The sequence below is a fragment of the Diceros bicornis genome, chromosome 4, assembly GCF_020826845.1.
Source record: "Diceros bicornis minor isolate mBicDic1 chromosome 4, mDicBic1.mat.cur, whole genome shotgun sequence".
NCBI classification, from domain to species: domain Eukaryota; kingdom Metazoa; phylum Chordata; class Mammalia; order Perissodactyla; family Rhinocerotidae; genus Diceros; species Diceros bicornis.
Genome location: NC_080743.1, coordinates 97,743,645 through 97,770,055, shown reverse-complemented (window position 1 = coordinate 97,770,055; position 26,411 = coordinate 97,743,645). Strand labels below are relative to the sequence as shown.

At 40.5% G+C, this 26,411-nt stretch overlaps 2 protein-coding genes across 7 annotated transcripts in view; one reads left to right on the top strand and one right to left on the bottom strand.

The window, feature by feature from the left end:
* MPC2 (mitochondrial pyruvate carrier 2) overlaps positions 1 to 23,709 on the bottom strand; it is a 37,994-nt gene extending 14,285 nt beyond the window's left edge. Inside the window, exons 1-2 of the mRNA XM_058540138.1 lie at positions 23,507 to 23,709; positions 9,938 to 9,978 (exon numbers count right to left, since the gene is read on the bottom strand). Of these exons, the coding sequence (XP_058396121.1) occupies positions 9,938 to 9,978; positions 23,507 to 23,615 (150 nt within the window). The 5' untranslated portion in view covers positions 23,616 to 23,709. The remainder of the gene's footprint in view (positions 1 to 9,937; positions 9,979 to 23,506) is intronic.
* An 826-nt stretch (positions 23,710 to 24,535) lies between these two features.
* DCAF6 (DDB1 and CUL4 associated factor 6) overlaps positions 24,536 to 26,411 on the top strand; it is a 141,763-nt gene continuing 139,887 nt past the window's right edge. For 2 of the 6 annotated variants that reach the window (XM_058540133.1, XM_058540130.1), the window contains exon 1: positions 24,536 to 24,771. In XM_058540133.1, coding sequence (XP_058396116.1) covers positions 24,675 to 24,771 — 97 coding nt within the window. In that variant the 5' untranslated portion in view covers positions 24,536 to 24,674. The remainder of the gene's footprint in view (positions 24,772 to 26,411) is intronic. The other 4 variants (XM_058540129.1, XM_058540126.1, XM_058540127.1 and 1 more) reach the window with 3 other exon arrangements.

Sequence of the window (26,411 nt, the reverse complement as noted above, 5' to 3'; positions counted from 1 at the left end):
CCCTGGAGGACCGGGGCCCTGAGCCGGGAGCGCCCCCTGCTGTGGGCATTCTGTGGACCCAGCACAATTGAGGCGAGTGGCATAATATGTGACTTTGCCTGCTACTAAAACATTGGGGAATATCCCCAGAAAAGCTGGTTCACACAGAAATTAAAACCGGCTCTTAAAGGGCCCATGCACAAACTCACCTGTTTCAGAAAGCAACCTAAAATCACCAGAAAGGTGCACTGTGCTTTGGTGAAAAGAGACTCACCTAATAGGCCCTGAGTGCATCTCGGTGAGAGGTGAGACCTCTCCAGGGACTCGGACATTGGCGGTGGCCATTGTTGTGGCCTGGTGTGGGCGTGCGGATACAGACGCCATTGAAGCTCTCCCTGGGGCCTGCTAGCCCAGGTCTGCCCCACGCACTAGAGCACCGATTTAATCCAGCTCAGCCAGGGCAGGCTGCCCACCCTAGAGACTGGCCCCACTCAACAACAAGCCCTCAGATAACTTGTGGGCCTGCATAGATTGGTGACTGGATTCTCTGCAGCCTGGCAACTGAGCCGACTTCAGTGGGGCAGGGCGTGCACAAGGAGCGGGTGGAAAGTGTGGGTCAGTGGCAGAGTGTGTGGGGCTCCCGCCGTGGAGAGACTGGGTCCGCTTCGGGAGGTCAGGGCGTGCACACGGGACAGGACTGTATCGACTGTGTGTGTGGACCTGTGGGCAGCAGGGCTTGTCAGCTGCAGCAAACTTGTGCTTCTCAAAGACCCACATAGGGGGTTTGCTCCACCTTCCAAAGCTTGAAACAATTGGGTGCTCCCGTGCCTGAGACAAGCCCCACTCAGCTGCAATCCTCAGAGAGCTGACAAGAGACCTAAAGGCTGGAGGCTTATAGCATTTGTAAGACCCTGAGCCTAACAACCTATCACGCTGGGGGCCTACTCACTTAAAAGAAATACTGCAACACAAATGTGATATTAGAACTTGCAGCCAACTGTGCTGGGGCCCCTCACAACTGATAAAGAGACTGAAGGGCCCACAACAACTACAAGCAGCTGAGCATTACAACAGCTGACCAGGAGCATAACTTGGCCTCCCTGGGCACCTACAGGGAGAGCAAACAGGCCACAACAAAAGGACACACGTAGCCCACATAGGGGTAACCCCTGGAACATTGAGAACTGAGGGAAGCACACTGCACGCTGCCTAAGGCATCACTTACATAAGGTCACCTATCCAAGAGTAGGAGACGTAGCTGACCTACCTAATACGTACACACAAGCACAGGGAAAGAGGCAAAATGAGGAGGCAAAGGAATACATTCCGAGTAAGGGAACAGGACAAAACCCCAGAAAAGGAACTAAGTGAAACAGAAATGAGCAACCTACCTGACAGAGAGTTCAAACTAAGAGTGTTAAGGATGCTCACTGATCTGGTGAGAAGAACAGATGAACTCAGTGAGAATGTCAACAAAGAAATGGACGATATAAAAAAGAACCAATCAGAAATGAAGAATACAATACTGGAAATGAAAAATTCACTAGAGGGACTCAAAATCAGAGTAGAGGGTACAGAAGAACGGATCTGTGAGCTGGACGAAAGACTAGAAGAAACTACCCAAGCTGAACAGGTAAAAGAGAAAAGCATTAAAAAGAGTGAGGACAGTCTAAGAGACCTCTGGGACAACATCAAGCGCACTAACATCCGTGTTATAGGTGTCCCGGAAGGAGAAGAGCGAGACAAAGGGGCAGAGAATCTGTTTCAAGAAATAATAGATGAAAACTTCCCTAACCTAAGGAAGGAAACAGACATCCAGGTACAGGAAGCACAGAGAGCCCCAAACAAGATAAACCCAAAGAGGCCCACACCAAGACACATCATAATCAAAAAGTCCGGAATTAAAGATAAAGAGAGAATCCTAAAAGCCGCAAGAAAAAGCCAAGTTACATACAAAGGAAACCCCATAAGGCTATCAGCTGAAACCTTACAGCTGAAACCTCAGCAGAAACCTTACAGGCTAGAAGAGAGTGACAAGATATATTTAAAGTGCTAAAAGGAAAAAACTTACAGCCAAGAATACTCTACCCAGCAAGGTTATCATTCAAAATGGAAGGAGAGATCAAAAATTTCCCAGACAAGCAAAAATTAAAGGAGTTTGTCACCAAGAAACCAGTGCTACAAGAAATGTTAAAGGGACTGATTTAAGGGGAAAAGAGAAGACCACAAATAGGAAAAATTATCTATTTCCATGATAAGAGGGTAATGGATACAAATGCACAAGAAAGAGGTTAGATACGATATCAAAAACATAAAAGGAGGGAGGAGGGGAGTTAAAGAGTAGAGCTTTCAGACAAAGGTCAAACTAAAGAGACCATCAATTCTGTATAGAAGAAGAAAGGAACAGAGAAGGACTACTAAAACACTGAGAAAAAAAAAAGTTAAAAAATGGCAGTAAGTACATACTTATCAATAGCTACTTTAAACGTCAATGGACTAAATGCTCCAACTAAAAGGCATAGGGTCGCTGACTGGATAAAACAACAAGACCCATATATATGCTGCATACAAGAGACACACTTCAGACCTAAAGACACTCACAAACTGAAAGTGAAGGGATGGAAAAAGATACTCCACACAAATGGCAATGAAAAGAAAGCTGGGGTAGCAGTACTCATATCAGACAAAATAGACTTTAAAACAAAAATTGTAAAAAGAGACAAAGAAGGGCATTACATAATGATCAAGGGAACAATCCAACAAGAGGATATAACACTTGTAAATATCTACGCACCCAATGTAGGTGCACCTAAATATATAAAGCAATTATTAACAGAAATAAAAACAGAAATAGACAGTAACACAATAACAGTAGGGGACTTTAACACTCCACTTACACCAATGGATAGATCATCCAAACAGAAGATCAATAAGGAAACATTGGCCTTACTTGACACACTAGAACAGATGGACCTAGTAGATATATACAGAGCATTACATCCAAAAACCGAAGAATACACGTTCTTTTCAAATGCACATGGAACATTCTCCAGGATTGATCACATATTAGGCCACAAAACAAGTCACCATAAATTTAAGAAGACTAAAATAATACCAAGCATCTTTTCTGACCACAACAGTATGAAACTAGACATCAACTATAGGAAGAAAATCAGAAAAGCCACAAATACGTGGAGATTAAACAAAATCTGGGTGAACGAAGAAATCAAAGAAGAAATAAAAAAATACCTGGAGACAAATGAAAATGAAAATACGACATGCCAGAATTTATGGGATATAGCAAAAGCGGTTCTAAGAGGGAAGTTTATAGCAATACAGGCCTATCTCAACGAACAAGAAAAATCTCAAATAAACAATCTAACAATGCACCTAAAGGAACTGGAAAAAGAAGCACAAACAAAGCCCAAAATCAGTAGAAGAAGGGAAATAATAAAAATCAGAGCAGAAATAAATGAAATAGAGACCAAAAAAAAATAGAAAAAATTAATAAAACCAAGAGCTGGTTCTTTGTAAAGATAAACAAAATTGACAAACCTTTAGCTAGACCCACCAAGAAAAAGAGAAGGCACAAATAAGTAAAATCAGAAATGAAAGAGGAGAGATTACAACAGACACCTCAGAAATACAAAAGATTATAAGAGAATACTATGAAAAGCTATATGCCAACCAATTCGACAATCTGAAAGAAATGGATAAATTCTTAGAATCATACAACCTTCCAAAACTGGATCAAGAAGAAGTAGAGAATTTGAATAGACCAATCACCAGTAAGGAGATCGAAACAGTAATCAAAAACCTTCCCAAAAATAAAAGTCCAGGACCAGACAGCTTCCCTGGGGAATTCTACCAAACATTCAAAGAAGACTTAATACCTATCCTTCTCAAACTCTTCCAAAAAATTGAGGAAGTGGGGAAGCTCCCTAACTCATTCTACGAAGCCGACATTACCCTAATACCAAAACCAGACAAGGACAACACGAAAAAAGAAAATTACAGGCCAATATCACTGATGAACATCGATGCAAAAATCCTCAACAAAACACTAGCTAATCGCATACAACAATACGGTAAAAAGATTATACACCATAATCAAGTGGGATTTATTCCAGGGATGCAGGGATGGTTTAACATTCGCAAATCAATCAACGTAATACACCACATTAATAAAATGAAGAATAAAAATCACATGATCATCTCAATAGATGCAGAGAAAGCATTTGACAAGATACAGCATCCATTTATGATAAAAACGCTGAATAAAATGGGGATAGAAGGAAAGTACCTCAACATAATAAAGGCCATATTATGACAAACCCACAGCTAATATCATCCTCAATGGTGAAAAACTGAAACCTATCCCTCTAAGAACAGAAACCAGACAAGGATGCCCACTGTCACCACTCCTATTTAACATAGTACTGGAAGTCCTAGCCAGAGCAATCAGGCAAGAGCAAGAAATAAAAGGGATCCAAATTGGAAAGAAAGAAGTGAAACTGTCACTATTTGCAGATGACATGATTTTATATATAGAAAACCCTAAAGAATCCTCCAGAAAACTTTTAGAAGTAATAAACGAATATGGTAAAGTTGCAGGATACAAAATCAACACACAAAAATCAGCTGCATTTCTATACACTAACAACGAAGTAGCAGAAAGAGAAATTAAGAATACCATCCCATTTACAATTGCAACAAAAAGAATAAAATACCTAGGAATAAACTTAACCAAAGAGGTGAAAGAGCTGTACATGGAAAACTATAAAACATTGCTGAACAACATTGAAGAAGACACAAAGAAATGGAAAGATATTCCGTGCTCTTGGATTGGAAGAATTAACATAGTTAAGATGTCCATACTTCCTAAAGCCATCTATAGATTCAATGCAATCCCTATCAAAGTTCCAACAACATTTTTCACAGAAATAGAACAAAAAATCCTAAAATTTACATGGAACAACAAAAGACCCCAAATAGCTAAAGGAATCCTGAGAAAAAAGAACAAAGCTGGAGGTATCACACTCCCTGATTTCAAAATATACTACAAAGCTATAGTAACCAAAACAGCATGGTACTGGCACAAAAACAGACACACAGATCAATGGAATAGAATCGAAAGCCCAGAAATAAACCCACACATCTATGGACAGCTAATCTTTGACAAAGGAGCCAAGAACATACAATGGAGAAAAGAAAGTCTCTTCAACAAATGGTGTTGGGAAAACTGGATAGCCACATGCAAAAACTTGAAAGTAGACCCTTACCTTACACCATACACAAAAATTAACTCCAAATGGATTAAAGACTTGAATGTAAGACCTGAAACTATGAAACTTCTAGAAGAAAACATAGGCAGTAAGCTCTTCGACATTGGGCTTAGCAACATATCTTCAAGCACCACGTCTGACGGGGCAAGAGAAGCAAATAGAAAAAATAAACAAATGCGACTACATCAAACTAAAAAGCTTCTGCACAGCAAAGGAAACCATCAACAAAACGAAAAGACAACCTAACAATTGGGAGAAGATATTTGCAAACCATACATCTGATAAGGGCTTAATCTCCAAAATATATAAAGAACTCATGCATCTCAACAACAAAAAACTACCAACCTAATTAAAAAATGGGCAAAAGACCTACCTGAACAGACATTTCTCCAGAGAAGATATACAGATGGCCAACAGACACATGAAAAGATGTTCAAAATCATTAACTATCAGGGAAATGCAAATCAAAACTACAATGAGGTATCACCTCACACCTGTCAGAATGGCTATAATTAACAAGACAGGAAACAACATATGTTGGAGAGGATGTGGAGAGAAGGGAACTCTCATACACTGCTGGTGGGAGTGCAAACTGGTGCAGCCACTACGGAAAACAGTATGGAGATTCCTCAAAAAATCAAGGATAGAACTACCGTATGATCCAGTTATTCCACTGCTGGGTATTTATCCAAAGAACTTGAAAACACCAGTGCATAAATATACATGCACCCCTGTGTTCACTGCAGCGTTATTCACAATAGCCAAGACTTGGAAGCAACCTAAGTGCCCATCAAGGGATGAACAGATAAAGAAGATGTGGTATATACACACAATGGAATACTACTCAGCTATAAGAAACAATGAAATCCAGCCATTTGTGACAACATGGATGGACACTGAGGGTATTATGCAAAGTGAAATAAGTCAGAGGGAGAAGGTCAAATACCGTATGATTTCCTTCATTAAGTAGTAAATAATAACAACAATAAACAAATACGTAGAGACAGAGATTGGATTGGTGGTTACCAGAGGGGAAGGGGGGAGGGAGGAGGGCGAAAGGGATAATTCGGCACATGTGTGTGGTGATGGGTTGTAATTAGTATTTGGGTGGTGAATATGATGTAATCTATGCAGAAATAGAAGTATAATGATGTACACCTGAAATTTATACACTGTTATAAACCAATGTTACTACAATAAACAAAAAATTAAAAAATAAAAAAAAATAAAAGAATAGTGTAGAGAAAAAAATAAATAAATAAAATATTTAAGATTTCTAGTTGTTTTTTAGGCTTATCCATTTTGACCTTTATGATTAACTATTTGGTTTCAACTGAAGTGGCTAAGAGGACTCCACCACAGTTAAATGTCTGAAAAAGTACAGTCTGAAATTCTTTATATAGGACATACGTGGCTTGCAGCAGTAACTGTTATATGTTATGTGCAGACTACCACAGATTAATTATTATCAAATGCTCTGGGATAAGAAAACACATTAATATGTATATAAACTAAATATGTAACAAAAGAAGTCTCCTCACCAGAGAACAAGACACAGAAGTTTCTATTGCTATGCTGTCATCAGGAGACTATGTGTGATTTCAACACGAACTTAAAATAGATGTTTTTAAAGGAGACAGACAGTCCAGAAGGCACTTATGAGTAAACAATACTGTCAATGTTTCAAAACACTGATGGACCAGATCACAGAAACACCAAAGCCATTGATAAAACAAACTTCTAAATCTAGTGGCAAATTTAGGGTCAAAGAGGACCCTCAAATTCATTGTAAATAGATTAAATCATTCTTATTCTTTTAATAATAGTGCTAGAAACAATACTTCATCAATCAAGTCCACTTTATAAATATATAATTACTTTGTAATTTTAAGTGTTGGTAGGGAGAGAAGAGGAAGAAAATAGTAACATATCTTCCATTAGTATGTTCTTTTCTTTTTTGCACATCATACTATTTTTGAATGGTTAGAGAGTGAGCAGAATCATTAAAGATGATACACTGAAACTTTTTTTTAAACTGATGGGACTTTTTCTCAATATTTGTTATTGTTGTTAGTGCTGTCAAGTCGATCCCGCCTCCTAGCGACCCTGTGGACCGCAGAGCGGAGCCCTGCCTGGTCTTTTTGTGCCATCCTTTCCCCTGCTGGCGCTATATCAGACAATACTCCACTGCTATTCATAGGGTTTTGACTGCCAATCTTTTCAGATGTGGGTGGCCAGGTCCTTCTTCCTAGTCTGTCTTAGTCTGGAGGCTCTGCTGAAATCTGTCCACCACGGGCGACCCTGCTGGTATGTGAAATCCTGGTGGCATAGCTTTCAGCATCGCAGCAACATGCAGCCACCACAGTAGGACAACTGACAGACAGGTGGTGTGGTTCCCTGACCAGGAAATGAACCTGGGCCACGGCAGTGAGAGAGCTGAACCTTAACAATTAGACCACCAGGGCTGGCTTTTTTTCTCAAAATATAAATATAAAAAAACAACTGCTCCCCAGGTCTCTGTAAAATACAGCTCCCAACCACTAACCTACTCTGATCTTGTCATTTCACAGTTGAGGAGACAAAATGGCAGAGACTTAACCTGCCTAAGGTGATAACATTGAGGGACAGGCAATTCCAGTGCTAACATTCTCAACTACCTAGATTAACAACCGAGTTTCTGAATTGTTCTAACAATTTAAAACAGTACACTTAAGAGAATTAAAATAGCTTACAACTCAACAGCAAAATACAACTTGATTAAAAAATGGGCAAAGGGCTTGAATACATTTCTCCAAAGAAGATATACAAATGATCAATAAGCACACGAAAAGATGCTCAGCATAACCACTCACATTAGGGAAATACACATAAAAACCACAATGAGACACCATTTCACACCCATTAGGATGGCTACTATGAGACAACAACCAACAACAACAACAATAAAAGTAGCAAGTGTTGGCAGGGATATGGAGAAACTGGAACCCTTGTGAATAGCTGGTGGGAATGTAAAACAGTACAACCGCTGTGAAATATACTACTTGTGAAATACAGTACAGCAGTTCCTAAAAAGATTAAACACAGAATTACCATATGATCCAACAACTCCACTTCTAGGTATATCCCCAAAAGAACTGAAAGCAGGGACTGGAACAGATATTTGTACATCATTGTTCACAGCAGCGATATTCACAACAGCCAAAAGGTGGAAGCAATCCAAGTGTCTATCAACAGATGAATGGATAAACAAAATGTGGTCTATACACACAGTGGAATATCACTCAGACTTAAAAAGGAAGGAAATTCTGACACATGCTACAACATGGATGAACCCTGAGGATATTATGCTAAGTGAAATAAGCCAGGCACAAAAAGACAAATACGGTATGATTCCACTTATACGAGGTACCTACAGTAGTCAAATTCATAGAGACAGAAAGTAGAATGGTGGTTGCCAGGGCCCGGGGAAAGAAGGGAATGAGGAGTTATTGCTTAATGGGTTCAGAGTTTTAGCTTTGCAAGATTAAAAAAAGAGTTTTAGAGACTGGGTGCACAATGATGTGAATATACTTAGTATAAAAAATGGTTAAGATGGTAAATTTCATGTGTATTTTACAACAATTAAAAAAAGCCTACAGAACAGTAGTATTCCAAGTTTAGAAGGTATCAGAATCACCTGAGGGGCTTATGAAAACGCAAATTACTGGGTTCCATCCTCATAGTTTCAGATCCAGTAAATCTGTGATGGGGGCTGAAAATTTGCATTTCTCATCCGTTCCCGGGTGATGCCAATGCTGCAGGTCCAGGGATGACACTTTGAGAAGCACTGCTATAGGCCAAAACTGGCACTTTCAACATAAAATCAATGATTTGCTATAAACGGCTACCACAATTATTTCTTTTCAGCTTAATGAGAACTTTAGGGATGGAAACTCTGGCTTAGGGCAAAAGCATTGGTCTTGGAGTCAGAAGTCCTAGACTCTATCTCTTACCAAATGCTAATACACATCCTTGGATAAATCCTTCTACTTTTTGAGACTAACTTCCCTCGCCTCTATTTTGGTGTTAGTATCTTCAGCTCTCATACTAAATTAATAATAAAAGTTAATTTGTGGGCTGGTCCGTGGCATAGTGGTTAAGATCCACGCACTCCGCTTTGGCAGCCTTGGTTCAGATCCCGGTCATGGACCTACAACACTCGTCAGCCATGCTGTGGTGGCAACCCATATACAAAATAGAGGAAGACTGGCACAGATGTTAGCTCAGGGCTAATCTTCCTCAAGCAAAAAAAGAGGAAGTTGGCAACAGATGTTAGCCGGGGTGAATCTTCCTCAGCAAAAATTTTTTAAAAAAGTTAATTTGGAGGGTTCTAACTAGTTTAACGTTTACTTAGTCATAAAATTTTAGACTGAAGTTTCATGTTCCCATGGCCCACAATTAGAAGGTTTTTGATAATAAATATGTTCCCAGAAGGCCTCTTATCTCAGAAAAACTAAAGTTGGTAAAGTGCTTTATGAAGTGAAAATGACACATCTGAGAGTATTTGCATGAAATCATTTCTAGGCATACCATGAACATTTAAAAGTATATCCTTCATAAAAGTTACTTCAAATTAATAAGTTCCTTTTAAAGAACATTTTCTTCACTAGCTTCTGCAAAAACTCAAGACTTACCCATTTCATAATTGGAGCCCAGAAAAAAACTGTTCTGGGACCTAAAGAAAAAAAAAAGAAAAAATTTAGAAATAAACCAACTATTTTATACGTCTCTTAGCAGCCATCACTCCATTTCAAAACCCCAATGATTTATCAATCTATTTCTAATCATTCAATGAAGTATGCTTTCTGCATACTTCATATTTAAGTTAACATTTAGAAAGTCCCACAGTATCAATCTTTCATACAAGTTGTTTTGATCTCCTTGTCAATTATTTGTATTTTTATGACCTGTTAAAAATTAGCTAACGTATAATGGAGATGGTTTTGAAAACCAATCCCAATGCTTGCCTTGAACGTGGAACTGAACCTTAGTTCACTCAAGGATAATCTTCAAGTTGGGGAAATTACAAATTACGGAATTTTTGTGACACGAGCATCAGTAGATATTTATATATTCACTAATTCTATTAATATTTATTATCATAAACGACATGTTGCCATATGTATTCTACTAAAAGTTCCTGTAAAAATTCTGTATACTCTAGTAAAAAATTAATGAACCTAATTTTAAAGTTCACGTGAGAAAGGGGAAAGACTAGATTTGTAAGCTCTTTAGTACAGCAGCGTCCTTGTTTAGCTATCCAGGCACCCATCCGCCTTGTGCAAAATGTTAAAGAAATGTTTGTAGTTTTGACAACAATTCTGGCTTCTTAGATACTTAAGGATTTGAGAAGGACGATGTTTTAGAGCTGGAAGGAAACTCAGACATCATCTAATCTAAATCTTTCATTCCACAGATGTGTTCAGAGAAGTTCTGGGATCTACTCAAGTCATGCAGCCAATAAGCAGCAGAATTGTGACTGGAACTCAGTCTCCTCTTAAACTAGTGCTCCTTAACTACCTACCATCCCTCTGCCCCCTTTTAACTCTTCCAAATCATACATCTCTTTTAACCTTCAAGGGGATACAGTCACAGGGAAGAAACAGACTTTGTCCACACTATTTTAAAATGTAACTAAGCATGCTAAATCCAATATTTCGGAGCACTTAATATGGGGTGTACGCTCTCACACACTGGATCAACAAAATACATTTATTTCTTAACACACAAATTCAGCAACTTTATATAAAACAACAGTGATTTATAACCAATTCAAAAATCCTATTATATTCATGACTGTTATTGCTGCCTTAATATATTCCACTTTACTTTGCAAAATAATAATTTGTTTTTATGGATCAAAAAATCACATCTAAAATGGCATCGTCAACCACACATATATTTTACTTCTCTTCATCTATTCCCAATTAATATTTCTCAATAGTACCAGCAGGTGAAGACACATTTATCCTTTTTTTTTCCTCTGGTAGGTGAGTATTCACTGTCATCAATAATAAGGAATATTTCTGTTCACATATCCATAAATAACATTTAAAAGATAAAACTGACAAATCTATGATTTAGAAACAAAACCAAAAAAAGATAGGGAAGTTGAAAAAGCACTGAGCTAGGTTAAGACCCAGGTGTAGTGCTGGGTTTAATTTGTTGCAGACAAGACCATTCATTCATTCAGCCATAATAATTACTGCGTGCTTTACAATGTACCAGGCACAGGGGATGCGTTGGTAAACAAAATACAGTGACGGCTTTTAATGACCTAAGCACAGGAAGGCTGTTTAAGTAAAACCATATCTGGGAGCCGCATAAAAACATTTTAGGGAAACTTAATTCTAAAGTGTTTTCATCAAAGCCACACTAGTTTCACACTTAGGTAATACCATCATCCCAAAGTGAAAATGAACCCAGCGATAACATTCCTTTTTGGGGTGCATTTTGGTTGAACTACTATCAAAAGTAGTTTGTTAATCTTAACATTAAGAAGAGAAATTTGAAAAATGTAAAAATGGCATCTACTCCCTCTATAACTTTTGCTTACTAAGTGGTTCTAGAAAAGTGTCACAGGGATAGTGTAAACTATTGCTTGCCTTTAGTGTTATTAACTGATGGCAATGTTATGCATTTTGGAGTATTCTTCCACAATTTAACATAGTCCTCTCAAACTAATTCGCATTGGTCTTACAGCTAAAGTCATTCATTCAGTGTGATTTTAATATAGTGGGATTTAAAAATCTATTACAGTGTACTTTAAATATTCTACTGTAGTTAGTTGTAAATCTACTTACCTATCAAAATTATGACTTCCTTGAGGCTAGTGGCTAAATAGTACATACTTGTACCCCTACCACTAATAGACATCAAATAAAAAGAAGAGTTAGCCAGCACAATTGGAAGCAGTTCATATTAACTAGAGTTTAGACTTTAATATGTAAGTATGTATGTGTATATATAATGTACATATGTGTATATACATATGCAAACAACTGAAAAATTCTTTAAAATCATAAACTTTTTTTTTTTTTTTGTGAGGAAGATCAGCCCTGAGCTAACATCCATGCCAATCCTCCTCTTTTTGCTGAGGAAGACTGGCCCTGAGCTAACACAGATGCCCATCTTCCTCCACTTTATATGGGACACTGCCACAGCACGGCCTGACAAAAGTGGTGCCTTGGTGCGTGCCGGGGATCCGAACCTGCAAACCCCGGGCCGCCAGCAGTGGATTGCGTGCACTTAATCGTTACGCCACGGGGCCGGCCCCTCTTACGTTGTTTTTATCTGATACTTACATATTGATAAGTCTGGCTTATATATATATATATGTTTTTTTAATTTTTTGTGAGGAAGATTGGCCCTGAGCTAACATCCGATGCCAACCCTCCTCTTTTTTTTGCTGAGGAAGATTGGCCCTGAGCTAACATCTGTGCCCAGCTTCCTCTACTTTACATGGGACACCGCCACAGCATGGCTTGACAAGCAGTGCGTTGGAGCACGACCAGGAACCGAACCTGCGAACCCCGAGCCGCCGAAGCACAGCGTGCACACTTAACCGCTTGTGCCACCGGGCCGGCCCTGGCTTCTACTTTTAAGAGTTTTACGGTAAGTTTGCTGATTTCCTAGAACATTTAAACCTAATCCTAAAGTCTGTCTGCAATCTAAGTCTTATTTTCTCAGTCTTCAAAGGAGCTGGATACCATCTTTAGACTAATAATTCTGCAAACACTAGAAGATCTTGGCACAGGCCCTGTCTTTGTTTGTGATCCAAAACAATTATAATGCTCAACTTCATTTTCTCACACACATGTGATAGCTAGTCACTTTCATGTTTTCCTACGTACCTTCAAGTTTTCCATATTTTAAGTTGTAGAGCAAATTTGGAGACAGTGCTGAAAAGGTTACTGGGAGAATTAAAACTACTGAGTTCTAAATTTTGATGTTCTTATAACTGAGTGAAAATCTATCCATATTCAATTTCTGGGTTACTGTACTTATCTTTTACCCAGTTCCTTAAACTTTGTATTGTTCTCATCACAGCCACCATTACACCTAGAACTCTAGCCATGTAATGATCCCCTCCTCTAGGCAGGCATGCTGTTAAACATCCTACAATGCACAGGACAGCCTCCACAATGAACAATCATCTAGCCCCCCAAAATGTCAACAGTGCAAGGTTAAGAAACTCTGGCCTAGGTGGACTGACACGCTAGGTAAAAATGCAACTAGTTTCATGAAGTTTTATGGCTCTAAACCTTAGTTGATGCTGTCCCCTCCCAATATTCTGCCTTGTCTTCATCTGGCTAACTCCTAAAATCCTTCAAAAACTCATCTTGGGTTTCAGCTTCTCAGGGAAGCCTCCTTTAACAACTCCAGGTTAAATGCCCCTTCTCTGAACTCCCAAAACAGCCTAGGTATTCTTCTATTGTTTTCTGCACTTAACAATTAAAATGATCTGTTTAAGCATCTGTCGCTTTAACTAGTCAAGGCCTTGAAGACAAGGCCTGTTTCTTACTTTTCCTTGACAAATAACAGATATTTGTGAACAGAACTGAATTGAATTAACCATGTCCAGAATAGGTGCTAATCAAAGATATTCAAACTTTGGGTCTGACCCAGATTTGCCTCAACACTTCATCATCAAGGCTGGAATTCACTATTTACTCATCTCTAGGGACATCGGGCTCCCTTTACAGCAGGGCTTACTAGACTTGCACTCATCAGTGAACACAGAGCACTATGTTAGACCATGGCACTACTCTTTAGCTCCTGAAAATTCTTCCCATGAGTCTGATGCCATAATGCACTGGTCCTATAAGTCAATCTCTTCAAACTCTCTGCTTATTTTGTTTAGCTTGAGCTTTGGAGATTCCTATCATCACACCTGGTTTATTTATTTATTTTTTTGTCATATACAAAGTCTCTAGGTCACATGCAGTATCAATTACTAGGTTTATTTTTTCTCCCTGCACGAAGCTTGGCTTCACCACTCAAGGGTAAGTCAGCACATTGTTTTAGTCTCTGGCTTTGAACTCCTCAGCAGACTCCTCTCTTCCTATTTTGAAACTGATGCTTCCTCTTCTACACCCCAGAAATTGTTTCCTGGGCAATGCCTAGGTTCTGGTTTCTTTACCAGGGTTAATGAACAGTCAAGCTTTTCATCGGTTTGCCTGGTAACTAATTGACTCAACTGCCTCGAGCTAGGTGATAATGCTAAAATATTACCTGCCCCTCTACCCCACAACCAAACCAAACAAAAAAAACTTTAAATATGAAATTACGGTTGCTAGAACCTGGACCCAGAGAGGTACGAATATTTTAGTTACTGAATCATTTTAAACTACAAACAAACCCTAAATTACTTTAACAACTTCTAAGCACTGAATTTAAAATTATCAGTAGCTGGGCCGGCCCCGTGGCTTAGCGGTTAAGTGCGCGCGCTCTGCTACTGGCGGCCCGGGTTCGGATCCCAGGCGCGCACCGACGCACCACTTGTCCGGCCATGCTGAGGCCGCGTCCCACATACAGCAACTAGAAGGATGTGCAGCTATGACATACAACTATCTACTGGGGCTGTGGGGAAAAAAAAAAGGAGGAGGATTGGCAATAGATGTTAGCTCAGAGCCAGTCTTCTCAGCAAAAAGAGGAGGACTGGCATGGATGTTAGCTCAGGGCTGATCTTCCTCACAAATAAAATAAAATAAAATAAAATAAAAATATCAGTAGCCTTTGACATTGGTCTTAGAAGCATCTTTTCAAATACCATGTCTACTCGGGCAAGGGAAACAAAGGTAAAAATAAACAAATGAGACTTCATCAGACTAATGAGCTTCTGCAAGGCAAAGGAAACCAGGAACAAAATGAAAAGACAACCCACCAACTGGGAGAAAATATTTGTAAGTCATATATCCAAAAAAGGGTTAATCTCCAAAATACGTAAACAACTCATACAACTCAGTAACAAAAAAACAACTAGATCAAAAAATGGGCAGAGGATATAAACAGACGTTTTTCCAAAGAAGATATACAGATGGCCAATAGGCACATGAAAAGATGTTCAACATCACTACTCATTAGGGAAATGCAAATCAAAACTACAATAAGATATCACCTTACACCCGTTAGAGTGGCTATAATTACCAAGACAAAAAAATAACAAATGTTGGAGAGGATGTGGAGAAAAGGGAACCCTCATACACTGCTGGTGAGAATGCAAACTGGAGCAGCCTCTATGGAAAACTCCACTATGGAGATTTCTCAAAAAATTAAGAATAGAAATACCATATAATCCAGCTATTCCACTACTGGGTATTTATCCAAAGAACTTGAAATCAACAATTCAAAGAGACTCATGCACCCCTATGTTCATTGCAGCCTTATTCACAATAGCCAAGACATGGAAGCAACTCAAGTGCTATTGACTGATGAACGGATAAAGAAGATGTGGTATATATATATACAATGGACTACTACTCAGCCATAAAAAAGACAAAATCGTCCCATTTGCAACAACATGGATGGACCTGGAGGGTATTATGTTAAGCGAAATAAGTCAGACAGAGACAGACAAACACCGCATGAATTCACTCATGTGAAAGATAAACTAACACACGGACAAAGCGAACAGATTAGTGGTTACCAGAGGGGAAGGGGGTTGGGGTGGGCCTAAGGGGTAAAGGGGCACATATATATGGTGACAGACAAACAATAATGTACAACTGAAATGTCACAATATTATAAACTATTATGACCTCAATAAAATAAAATAAAATATACAGGGAAAAAATATCAGTAGCAAGTATATAAGACATTCTAACTTTCTAATTTTTCCGAGATATGAAGGTATGCTGACAAGTGACACAAATAATCGGAGTTGGATGTCTATTAATGCAAACAAACAGTGTTTTCTTCATTGTTGAAGGAAAAAAATGGCTAGTAATACCTGTGATCATACAATGGGTTAACAAAAAATTTTAAAGAAAACTTATTTTAGTTCACTCTTCCATTTTATCTTAGCTAATCATTTTCTACCTTAAGAGTAAATAAGTCAAATAAATTTAGACATGTATGAATTCAGGTACAGAGGCCGTCTTCCTGAAAACAGCAATCAATCAATAGCAGAAATGGTAATGAAGAAACATTCCAACTTACTTCAACATTTCTAAAACATAAAGTTTTGACAAAACAAAGCATTTGGAAATAGAGATCACTCACACAGTGAGAGCACAAAGTCATATTGTCTTCCTATACCTGGGATAAACAGGTTTATGTTCTATACAACGACACAGCTCTTTTCACAGGAGAGTATTAAAAAAATAAGATAAATAATTATGATACCTGAAGTGATTTTTGACCTTAAAATCAAGATAAGCAGAAGTATAAGCAGAGTATCTAGCTAACATTCATTATGATGAATGAAAAAACTTGATTAGGTAGAAAATTTGCACTGCTGAAACTATACTGAATAAAAATCACCTCTTAGGAATTTAATTTGGAATCCAAGATGAGGGAAATGTATCCTCATCAGATATAAATGTACATTCTTTTAGACAAAGAATTAAGTATCTATTAATTAACACATTTTCATTTTGTTTCTTAGAAGTCCACTCTTGGAAGCTGAAAAAGGCCTCAAATGCTGACAATTTGGAAATATCAAAAAAGTATTCAAAAAATATACATATACACATATTTAAAACTATGGATTATTTTCAAGCATAACAAAAAGTACAGAGCACAATATAAAGGTCATTTTCTTTTGTGTTGTTATGGATTTGTCTTATTTTTAAAGTGACACTGATGTTTTTTAAAGTTCAAACTTTCATTAGAATTTGAGAAATTCTGCAAGGGAATATCATAACCAAAAATATAAGAGACACATTTTCAAACAAAATAACAAAGCTAGTTGCCCTGATGAACTTTGATGAACCGGTTGATAAAATAATGACATAAATTTACTTCCTAATTTCCTTATCTGAGAGGAATTACTGTTAACGAAATATTACAAAAATTCTACCCAGAAAGTGTGTCATTTACTGTCTATGATTCTCTCCCTAGGGAAAGACTTTCTTCCTAGAACAGAATAACTAACTTTCACACACCTGCAATCATACACACATACATACAATGAACTGAGGTGCTCACTATGTCCCAACGTGAAACATAAAGTTTCTTACTGAATGCTTTCCTCTATCTCTTCCTCTCCTTTCAGGCCATTTCCCTATGATTTGTTGCTTTTCAACATCCCTCAACATTCCTCTTAGTTCCCTATATTATGCAAGTCCACCTGTTGGCTATCATGTGACAAACCACTTACAAATCCTTAGAATTTGTAAAGGTTACTCTTTGACACGGATATTGACTGTCAAAAATTACTCAAACAGTATCCAAAACATCACAGGTATATAATCATTTTTAAAATGTTGACTGAAAACAGGTTTTGGTGCAAAGTCCAAAGTAAAATAACAGGTGAAGCGACTAGCTAAGATAGCTAAGACAGCTAATATGCATTTTAGGGTTGATGCATTCTAATTTACATATTTCTTCAGTTACAGAGAATCAATGACTTTTAGATTTAGAAAGATCGTTGAAATCATCTAGTTCAGGTACTCATCTTATAAATCATGTAAATGAGGCCCAAAGAGGTGAAATTACTTGCGTAAAATACATAGCACAGCAAGGATAAAAACTTAGATCCCTAAATCCTAATCTAACAATAATTATATGGTCTTCTCCAATGAAACCTGAGTTTCTTGAAGGCTCTGAAAGTAGGAAAAGCCCTAGTAGAGATACCAAATTGTAGATTATCCCAGCTGAAAAGAAACTTAAGGAAAATCCAAACTCTCTTATTTTTACAGATGAAAAAGAAAAGCCACTTAGAAGTTAAGTAATTTGTCTTATACTCAGGAGGTTCCGGACAGAGCAAGGACCAGAACACAGGTCTTTGATCCTAGTCCTCTTTCTACCATATCATACCATACTTTAAACATATTTCATACTCTCTTATAACCAAAATTAATATTCTTACATGACTTGGAAATGACAAGTTATTTATAGCTCTTCTTAGGGCTTGCTTCTCCTTTGGTACATCTGATGAATCAAATTAGGTGAGGCATAAACAGTCTTAATTTTTAAAATTAGTTTAAAATCAGGTTAGTGGACAAAAGTTAAGTGTCAAACAACTGCAGCAAGGATTGTATTCCTTTTATGGTTTCTTCTGAGAATACAAAATCTCTGTGGGCAAGGGATTTTTATTTTATTCACTAACATATTGCAAGTGCCAGAACAGTGCCTAATTTGCAGTAGGCCCTCAATAAATATTGAATAATTCAACTTTCTTGGTAGGTAACTGTTTAAAGATACTCTATTTTTTATCAATATCTTACAGTTGTATTTGAAATCCCAACTTTCCATTTTGGTTCTCATTCTTTAATTTTAAGGTAACAGAGGTTATTACTGTAAAAAATAATATATGTATATTTATATATTTAGTGTATACATTTAAACATAATATATATTAAATATATATTTAAGAATATATCTGTATATAGATGTATTATATATAGTATATAATACAGATATAATATATAATATAATATAGATATTTAGATAACTATCCTAGACTGTCATTAAAATTCATCAGATAATCTCTGTAGCAAGAAAATAAATTGTTCTAACAGAGATGTTAAACAACTACGTTAATTTATAACTATGTGGCTATCTATACTAGTTATCTGATCCACATTTGGCTATATTTACATATAATAAAATAATATATAGTCTGAACTAAGTTGTATTAAGCTACCTAGAACAACGTCATTTCCCTTAGTATTTAATTTTGAATATTTATGATAAAGATAGTCCCTCACAAACACTGCTAATATTGTTTATTTAGTTTTTTGTTTTTTTTGGTGAGGAAGATCAGCCCTGAGCTAACATCAGATGCCAATCCTCCTCCTTTTTGCTGAGGAATATCGGCCCTGGGCTAACATCTGTGCCCATTTTCCTCCACTTTATATGGGACACCACCACAGGATGGCATGACAAGCGGTGTGTTGATGTGCGCCCGGGATCCAAACCTGCGACCCTAGGCCGCAGCAGCGGAGCGTACGCACTTAACCGCTGCACCACTGGGCCAGCCCCTAGTACGTTTTTATTTTTAAAAACATTCTCTAGGTCTTTAAGACAAAAAAGAAAAGACAATTCTCTTACCTAGGAAAAATACTAATATTCCTGTTATTAAGGCCTTAAAGTAACTTTTCTTATAAGCCTTCACAGAGAGAGAGTACCATGTAATGTGGAGAATGATATTCTCAGCAGTAGCACACTAAGCACTGAAGCAAATTTCACAGAACTATTTTTTCAAAAGTTCTTCCATTTAAGCCAAAATGTAATTCAATAAAAGCAAAGCTACAGTGACCTAAAATAATATGGTTCAGATTGCTGTTTTCTGGGCTGACTTAACCGAAGGGTATTTTTTAATTTGTTTTCATTATTTGTTTATTTTATTTTTTCCCCAGTTTTATTGAGATATAATTGACATATAACATTGTATTAGTTTAAGGTGTACAACATGATTTGATACACGTATATACTGCTAAATGATTATTACAGTAAGTTTAGTTAACATCCATCACCTCACCTAGTTACAATTCTTTTGTCATGAGAACTTTTAAGATCTACTCTCTTAGCAGCTTTCAAATATACAATAAAGTATTGTTGTATTGTACGTTACAGCATGTGGTACATTACATCCCCCAAACTTGTTTATCTTATAACTGGAGGTTTATACCTTTTGACCACCTTCTAGGATAGTTTTTAGACTCTTTAGAGCTGCGGTCTCCTAGCTTCTTTTGAACACATGCCCCTATAGTAAAAAAAATTTGCACACATATCTCCTACGTATATAGTTTATATATTCCATACACACACACACATATGTTAACTCCGTGGAATTCAGTTGTGTGTATATACACACATATATATAACTGTACTAATATATTTTTATGAGATATATACACAATGGAAACTTTAAAAGGAGAAAATAATAGTAAGCATTAATAGTTTTTTCTTTTCTTCCCACATTACAGTGTTTCATCTTGTGCACCCCTTGGACAATTTACCCCATTTTGGAGCTCTTAAATACAAAGGAATGACAGTCCTCCACTAATGACTTTTTTTGTCTGACTAAGCTTTTAAGAAAACCTTGGGTGGTATGACTTCAAGGTTATTTCTATGACAAATACCTAGAGTATAGCTATGCAGCTGGTTAGTGTGGAGTCACATACTTTTATAGTCAGGAGGTGGTGGGGAGAGTGTCATAACTTACGAGCACTGAACTTGCTGGGGCACACGTTGGGTTAGGACTCTATTCTTACTTTACAGAGGTAGATCATGATGCGCCAGGAACAACACATAGGTAAATGAATGATGAAGGCCACAGGTCTAACTATAGTATATAATACATATATAATGCAACACTCTAACTTGAATATATATCTATATAAAGACATATTCTTGTTACTTGTCTAGACATACTTGCCAGTGATAAAATTGAATCTCAAAACTTAGAATCAGCAACATATGATATCTAACTGTTAATATCCTAGCCTTGCATATCATTGGCAAAACCTCCAGCACGTGAATCTAGTCTAAGGTTTAAATGATGATTCAATAATACACCATTATGCAAAATAGTATGCAAAATTCTACTGAATACTCACTCTGGATAACTCGGAACAATAGTCAGTGTTTCTTCAGATTTTATTCAATACTAGTGAATCAACAGTTATATTTTTCATGCTTCTCCATTTCTACATTGGTGTGCCTACAACTTTTTTTTTTTTTTTAAAGATTTTATTTATTTATTTTCCCCGCAAAGCCCCAGTAGATAGTTGTATGTCACAGCTGCACATCCTTCCAGTTGCTGTATGTGGGATGCCGCCTCAGCATGGCCGGAGAAGCAGTGCGTCGGTGTGTGCCCGGGATCCGAACCCAGGCCGCCAGCAGCGGAGCGCGCGCACTTAACCGCTAAGCCACGGGGTCAGCCCATAATTTTTGTTTGTTTGTTTGTTTGTTTTTTGAAGAAGAAGACCAGCCCTGAGCTAACATCCGATGCCAATCCTTTTTTTTTTTTTTGCTGAGGAAGACTGGCCCTGAGCTAACATCTGTGCCCATCTTCCTCTACTTTATATGGGACGCCGCCACAGCATGGCTTAACAAGCAGTGCGGGGGTGCGTGCCTGGGATCCGAACCGGCAAACCCCAGGCCACCGCAGCAGAGCGCGAGCACTTAACCACTTGCGCCACCGGGCCAGCCTGCCTACAACTTTTCAATCACAAATAATTTTGCAGGGATAGGTTCTTACCCTGCATATTGGTTAGACGGGAGGGAACTAACATTTGTTAACAGTCTAAGTGCAAACACTCTGCTACATGTTTTACAGACATCATATCATTTAATTTTCACAATAATCCTTAAACGGTGATAATTATTATCTCCATTTTATAGATTAGAAACTAAGGCTTGAGGAATTTAAGGACAAGGTCACATAGCCAAGATTCAAACCTTGGTGTGTCTGGCTTCAAAGCCTATGCTTTTTCCACTACACTGAGAAAGGGGTTACAGTAACTGAACTAATGCAAGAATATCCAGACGAAACGCACAATCTACAAATGAAACATGAAACGTAACTCCTCTTCATTCTGAAAATTGAATAAAGTATTATAAGCAATGATTATAGGTGGTTAAAGCCAAGGCCTTAGAAAAGATCCCGATAAAACTACGCTCCAATCCTGTATTAAAGTAGTCTAAAATTGCTCCTCCTGTATCCCGCGTTATCCTACAGCCCAAACACAGAGGGTCAGAGTTGACTCCACTGAATTCAGTTGACTCTAAAGCGAAGATTAGAACAGAAGCATTGCCCAACCCTTCCTCCCGAGAATCTTTGCCACAGAACACAGCACAATTCCAAAAAATTGGGTGTTGAAAGAACTAAAAGGCAAATAAACTAAATAAATCTCTTCGTCAATAAATACCTCTCCTTAAAGATCAACTTTATAATGGGTATAATGCTGTAGAAAATAATATCATCCTAAAGTATAATCCCAAGATACAGTTCATACCATTATTAAACTGGAAATCAGATTTAGTAACCAGTTCAGACGTCAGAGCCACTCGTAGTCAGATACGTCTGGAAATGGACAACTTTCCTAATGACACCAACTGCAGAGACAGATTTAACTACGAAGGAAAAAAGGGCCACTTTTTCGGTTGCACTTCTATATTTCAATTTATAACACATTTTCTAGTTTTCTAAGTCTTAGGCTTGAAAGAGACTTCAGAATAGTTCCCTCCCTGCCAAGTAAGTATTATTATGCCCTTTTCACAGGAGAGACAACAGAATTCTGGATCTCAAACAAAGAGTTGGAGGAATTGGGATCTTCCAGTTTCTTAAAGAATTACTTTTTTCAACCATAAGAACGTTGTTCTCCAACAGGACAAGAGAGAGCTAACATTTACTGAGCATTTGCGAAGAATCAAACACATATGCTATCTTTTAATTCGCACATCGACCGCATTTTACGGAAACTAAGAGATTTAGAATTTTGCCCAAGGTCACACCTACAGAAAGCGGCAGAGCAGCATTAAACCCACGTCTGTCCACACGAAAAGGTCCAGGGAGAGCCTGTTCAGTAATTTCATAAAGAAGGACAGACTTAAAGACACCAGTCCTATGGGATGAGGAAGGACACTGACTCTGAACCCGGGGAAGGCATCCGCCGGCCTCTGCCAGCTGGAGCTGAAGAAGCATGACCTTTACTCCAGACCCTCGGGGGCGACAAGACAGCTCCGCGCCGTCCATACACCACCACCCGTGGAGCGCAGGAGGAGAGAGGGAGGGTTTCGCGGGGGCCCGGGGAAGAGCACACCCAGAGGCCCGGCCCGGGGCTGAATCGTGCCTAAGGGATGGGGTGCGACAAAGGTCGCGAAGGGCGCTGAATCCCAGGTTTACGAGCTGCTGGATGAGAGAAAGCGAGCAGCAGGGAGGACGGGCGAGCGCGCGGATTCGCTCGCGGGGAAGGGGTGGGGGCTGTGGGCGACGCCTCCAGCCGCAGGGCGGTCAGCGGGCCTCTGAGGGTCTACCTTGGAGGGAGAGAGGGGGAAGGTCTCGGTAGGCGCCATTCTGGGCCCATTACCTGCCGGGTGGTTGTACAGCGGCCTCAATTTCTCAGGCAGCATGAGCTCCACTTTATCGAGGACCCGGTGGTAGGTGGCCCGCAGGCCCCGGGCGCCGGCGGCCGACATCTCTGCGGACGCGCGATCGTGGGCGGCCGGGTGGGAGATTGGCCGCGTGCGCGTCCCCGGCCGACAACGAAGGGCAGCTCGTCACCCTCCGCTGCCACAGCGCCTCGCGTCCTCCTCTCCCCGACAGTGCCCTCCCCGCGGCGCAGCCTGCCCCCAGCGAACCACCTACGGACCGAGGTGAGCGAAGGCTGAGGGGCGGGAGCTCTGCGACTGCCCGCCCCGGGCCCGCCTCCCGCCCTCCCGCCGCCGACGCGGAAGAGGAGTCACGGCAACAGGTGGCGACAGGATTGCCTCACCGTCCACCCGAAGCCCTGCCGGCAGCGCGCGTGCGCCAGCGGAGCCGCCCACGGCGATTGGCCCGCCCCGCGGCGCGGGCGGGGCCCAGCGCGAAGCTCCACTTTCTCCTTCCTGCCCTCGAGGCCATGTTGGAGAAGGGAAAGTGAAGCTGCGCCGGTGTAATCCCCTTTCACTTTGATCAAGGAGGCCCGCAGTTAAAATGGGCTTTCCGGGCCTTCCGTGCCCCAACTAAAGATGACGCCGCACAACTCTTGCTTCCTTTGGAACGAGACTCGTGAGCGACAGACTTCAGATCTCAGCCTCTTCTCTCTCTATTCCTCATTCATCCGCAGAGAATTAAGGATTTGGCTAGAGTGGCCTGAACCCACTTTTCTAGGGTGAGGGCGCCGTGGCACGCGCCGGCATCAGTCCCCGGGGTGGTCGTCGTCTCGCGAGAGAGGCTTGGCGGGGAGCGTGCCGAGAACGAGGAGAGGAGAGGGAGGAGTCGCGGCCACCTCCGCCTCCTCGTCCTGTGGGAGGGGGGCCGAGGGAGGGGACTGTTGCTGATCTCAGGATGTTCTGGGTAGTCTGAGAAGGAGAGTATGAGGCGAGCTCCGGCCCGGGCGCGGCCGGGCTTCGGGGGCGAAGGCGGCGCCGTCTAAGCCCCTGCTCCCGCGAGGGCCGGCGCACGGATGGTGCCGGGGCCACTCGGGTGTTGATCCGCGTGTCCCCTCCCCCTCCCCCACGCGGTGGTCTGCCGTCCCGCCCCGGCCGGGCAGAGCCATGTCTCGGCGTGGCTCCTGCCCACACCTGTTGTGGGACGTGAGGAAAAGGTCCCTCGGGCTGGAGGACCCGTCCCGGCTGCGGAACCGCTACCTGGGTGAGCGGGGCCCCGGGGCGGAGGCGCTGAGGTCGCCGCCCAGAGGTGGGGGAGGGGGCGTCGCCGCGGGGGTGTGGGAGGCGGGACGGCCCTCGGCGGGGGCGCCCGGACAGGCGCTGGGTGGCCCTCGGCCGGCGGACCTGCGCCCTGTCCTCCCGCCGCCAACCCTCTTCGCTTGCTGCCAGGCGCCGCCCTTGCTGGGATTTCCTCGGGGGCCGGACCGGGGCAGACAGTCCTGGTCAGGAGGGGTGTTGGGGTCGCTTCTGGAGTGGGACTCGGGAGGAGACCTGCCGAACCCCCCGCAGCTGCTTCGTTTGGAGCAGAAGTGGGCGCTTCTGCTCGCCTCCAACGCTCTCCTCGCTCCGCCGAAGGACCTAAGTTTTTGTTGACCCCCGTCCCTTCCATCTTGGAGGGTCAGGTGTGGGCGGCGACGCGCTGACCACCCTCGGGGACTTCACCTCCGGGCGGACTCGGCGTCAACTGTCCTGCGGCGCCGAGCCAGACCCTGCAAGTGTCGGCCGAGCTCGCCCCACCCCGCGCCCCCGGTGCCTCGCTGTTGGCGTGGTTCTGAGCGCTGTAAGGAGGTGTAGGGTTTCACGGTCCTGTTCCCACCCCCGCGAAGCACACTTGGCATTTACTGTTTCTTAGTTAAGCTTCCTAAAAACAACCTTCAATACTTGAGGGAACAGTATTCCACTTTGTTTCGTTTTGGGTAAAGTGGTTTGGTGAGAATTCTGGGTCACGCCTGAGCTGCCTCAAAAGCCCGGTATCTTCAAGGTGGGCCTGTTTAGTAAGGGTCTGCTTTGTTTCTTCCTGTGCAATCTTTTCCTTACTCTTTAATCTCTCATTGTTTTTTATTTGAAGAGAAGACAACATCATTTAAAATTTTTTTCCTTCCAATTTTGTCACTTTTTGCTAGGTAAGTATTTGTTGATGTTATTTGGTTTTGACTTCAAGTCAATAAAAGAAAATGAAATCTCATTACACCTGACAGTTCTGGTTTGTAAATTATTTGAGAGAAGTTAGCAAGCATTTTTTTCTTATTCTTGTTTTTTTGTGTCTCAAGTGAAAGAGGAATACATTCTCCTTGTAAAAACTCAGTAAAAGTGAAGCAAAAATTCCTGGGATCCCTCCCATTACAATTTCACACACACACCCTTAGAGGTGACACCGTTTCCTGAATACTCTTCCGGACTTTCTTTTGCATTCTTACAAGCACATATGTGCGTATAGAAATGCTATAGTTTTGTGTCTGTGTGAGACCTGCATATTGGTGTCATTTTGTGAACACTGTTTTGCGGCTTGCTTTTTCTACACTACATCTTGGAGATCTTTCCATGGCAGTAAAAAGGATCTGAATATTCAGTCTTAAACTGTTGCTTAGTATTTAACAGTACGAGGTACCGCAGTTGACTCAACATTTCCTCTTTAAGTGGACGGTCCCTGTTACCAACAGCACTGCAGTGAACATCCTTGTACATGATTTTTGTGCATTTGTTCTACGATGAGTACCTAGAGTGGTGATTAATCGTTTTAAAATTAAACGTCAATAGAGAGTGCTTTTTGTAAGCCAGTAACCGAGAAAGATGTGCAGTATTTCTTTTAATGTTTGTTCCCTGAGAAAGAAATTCTAGTTTAAT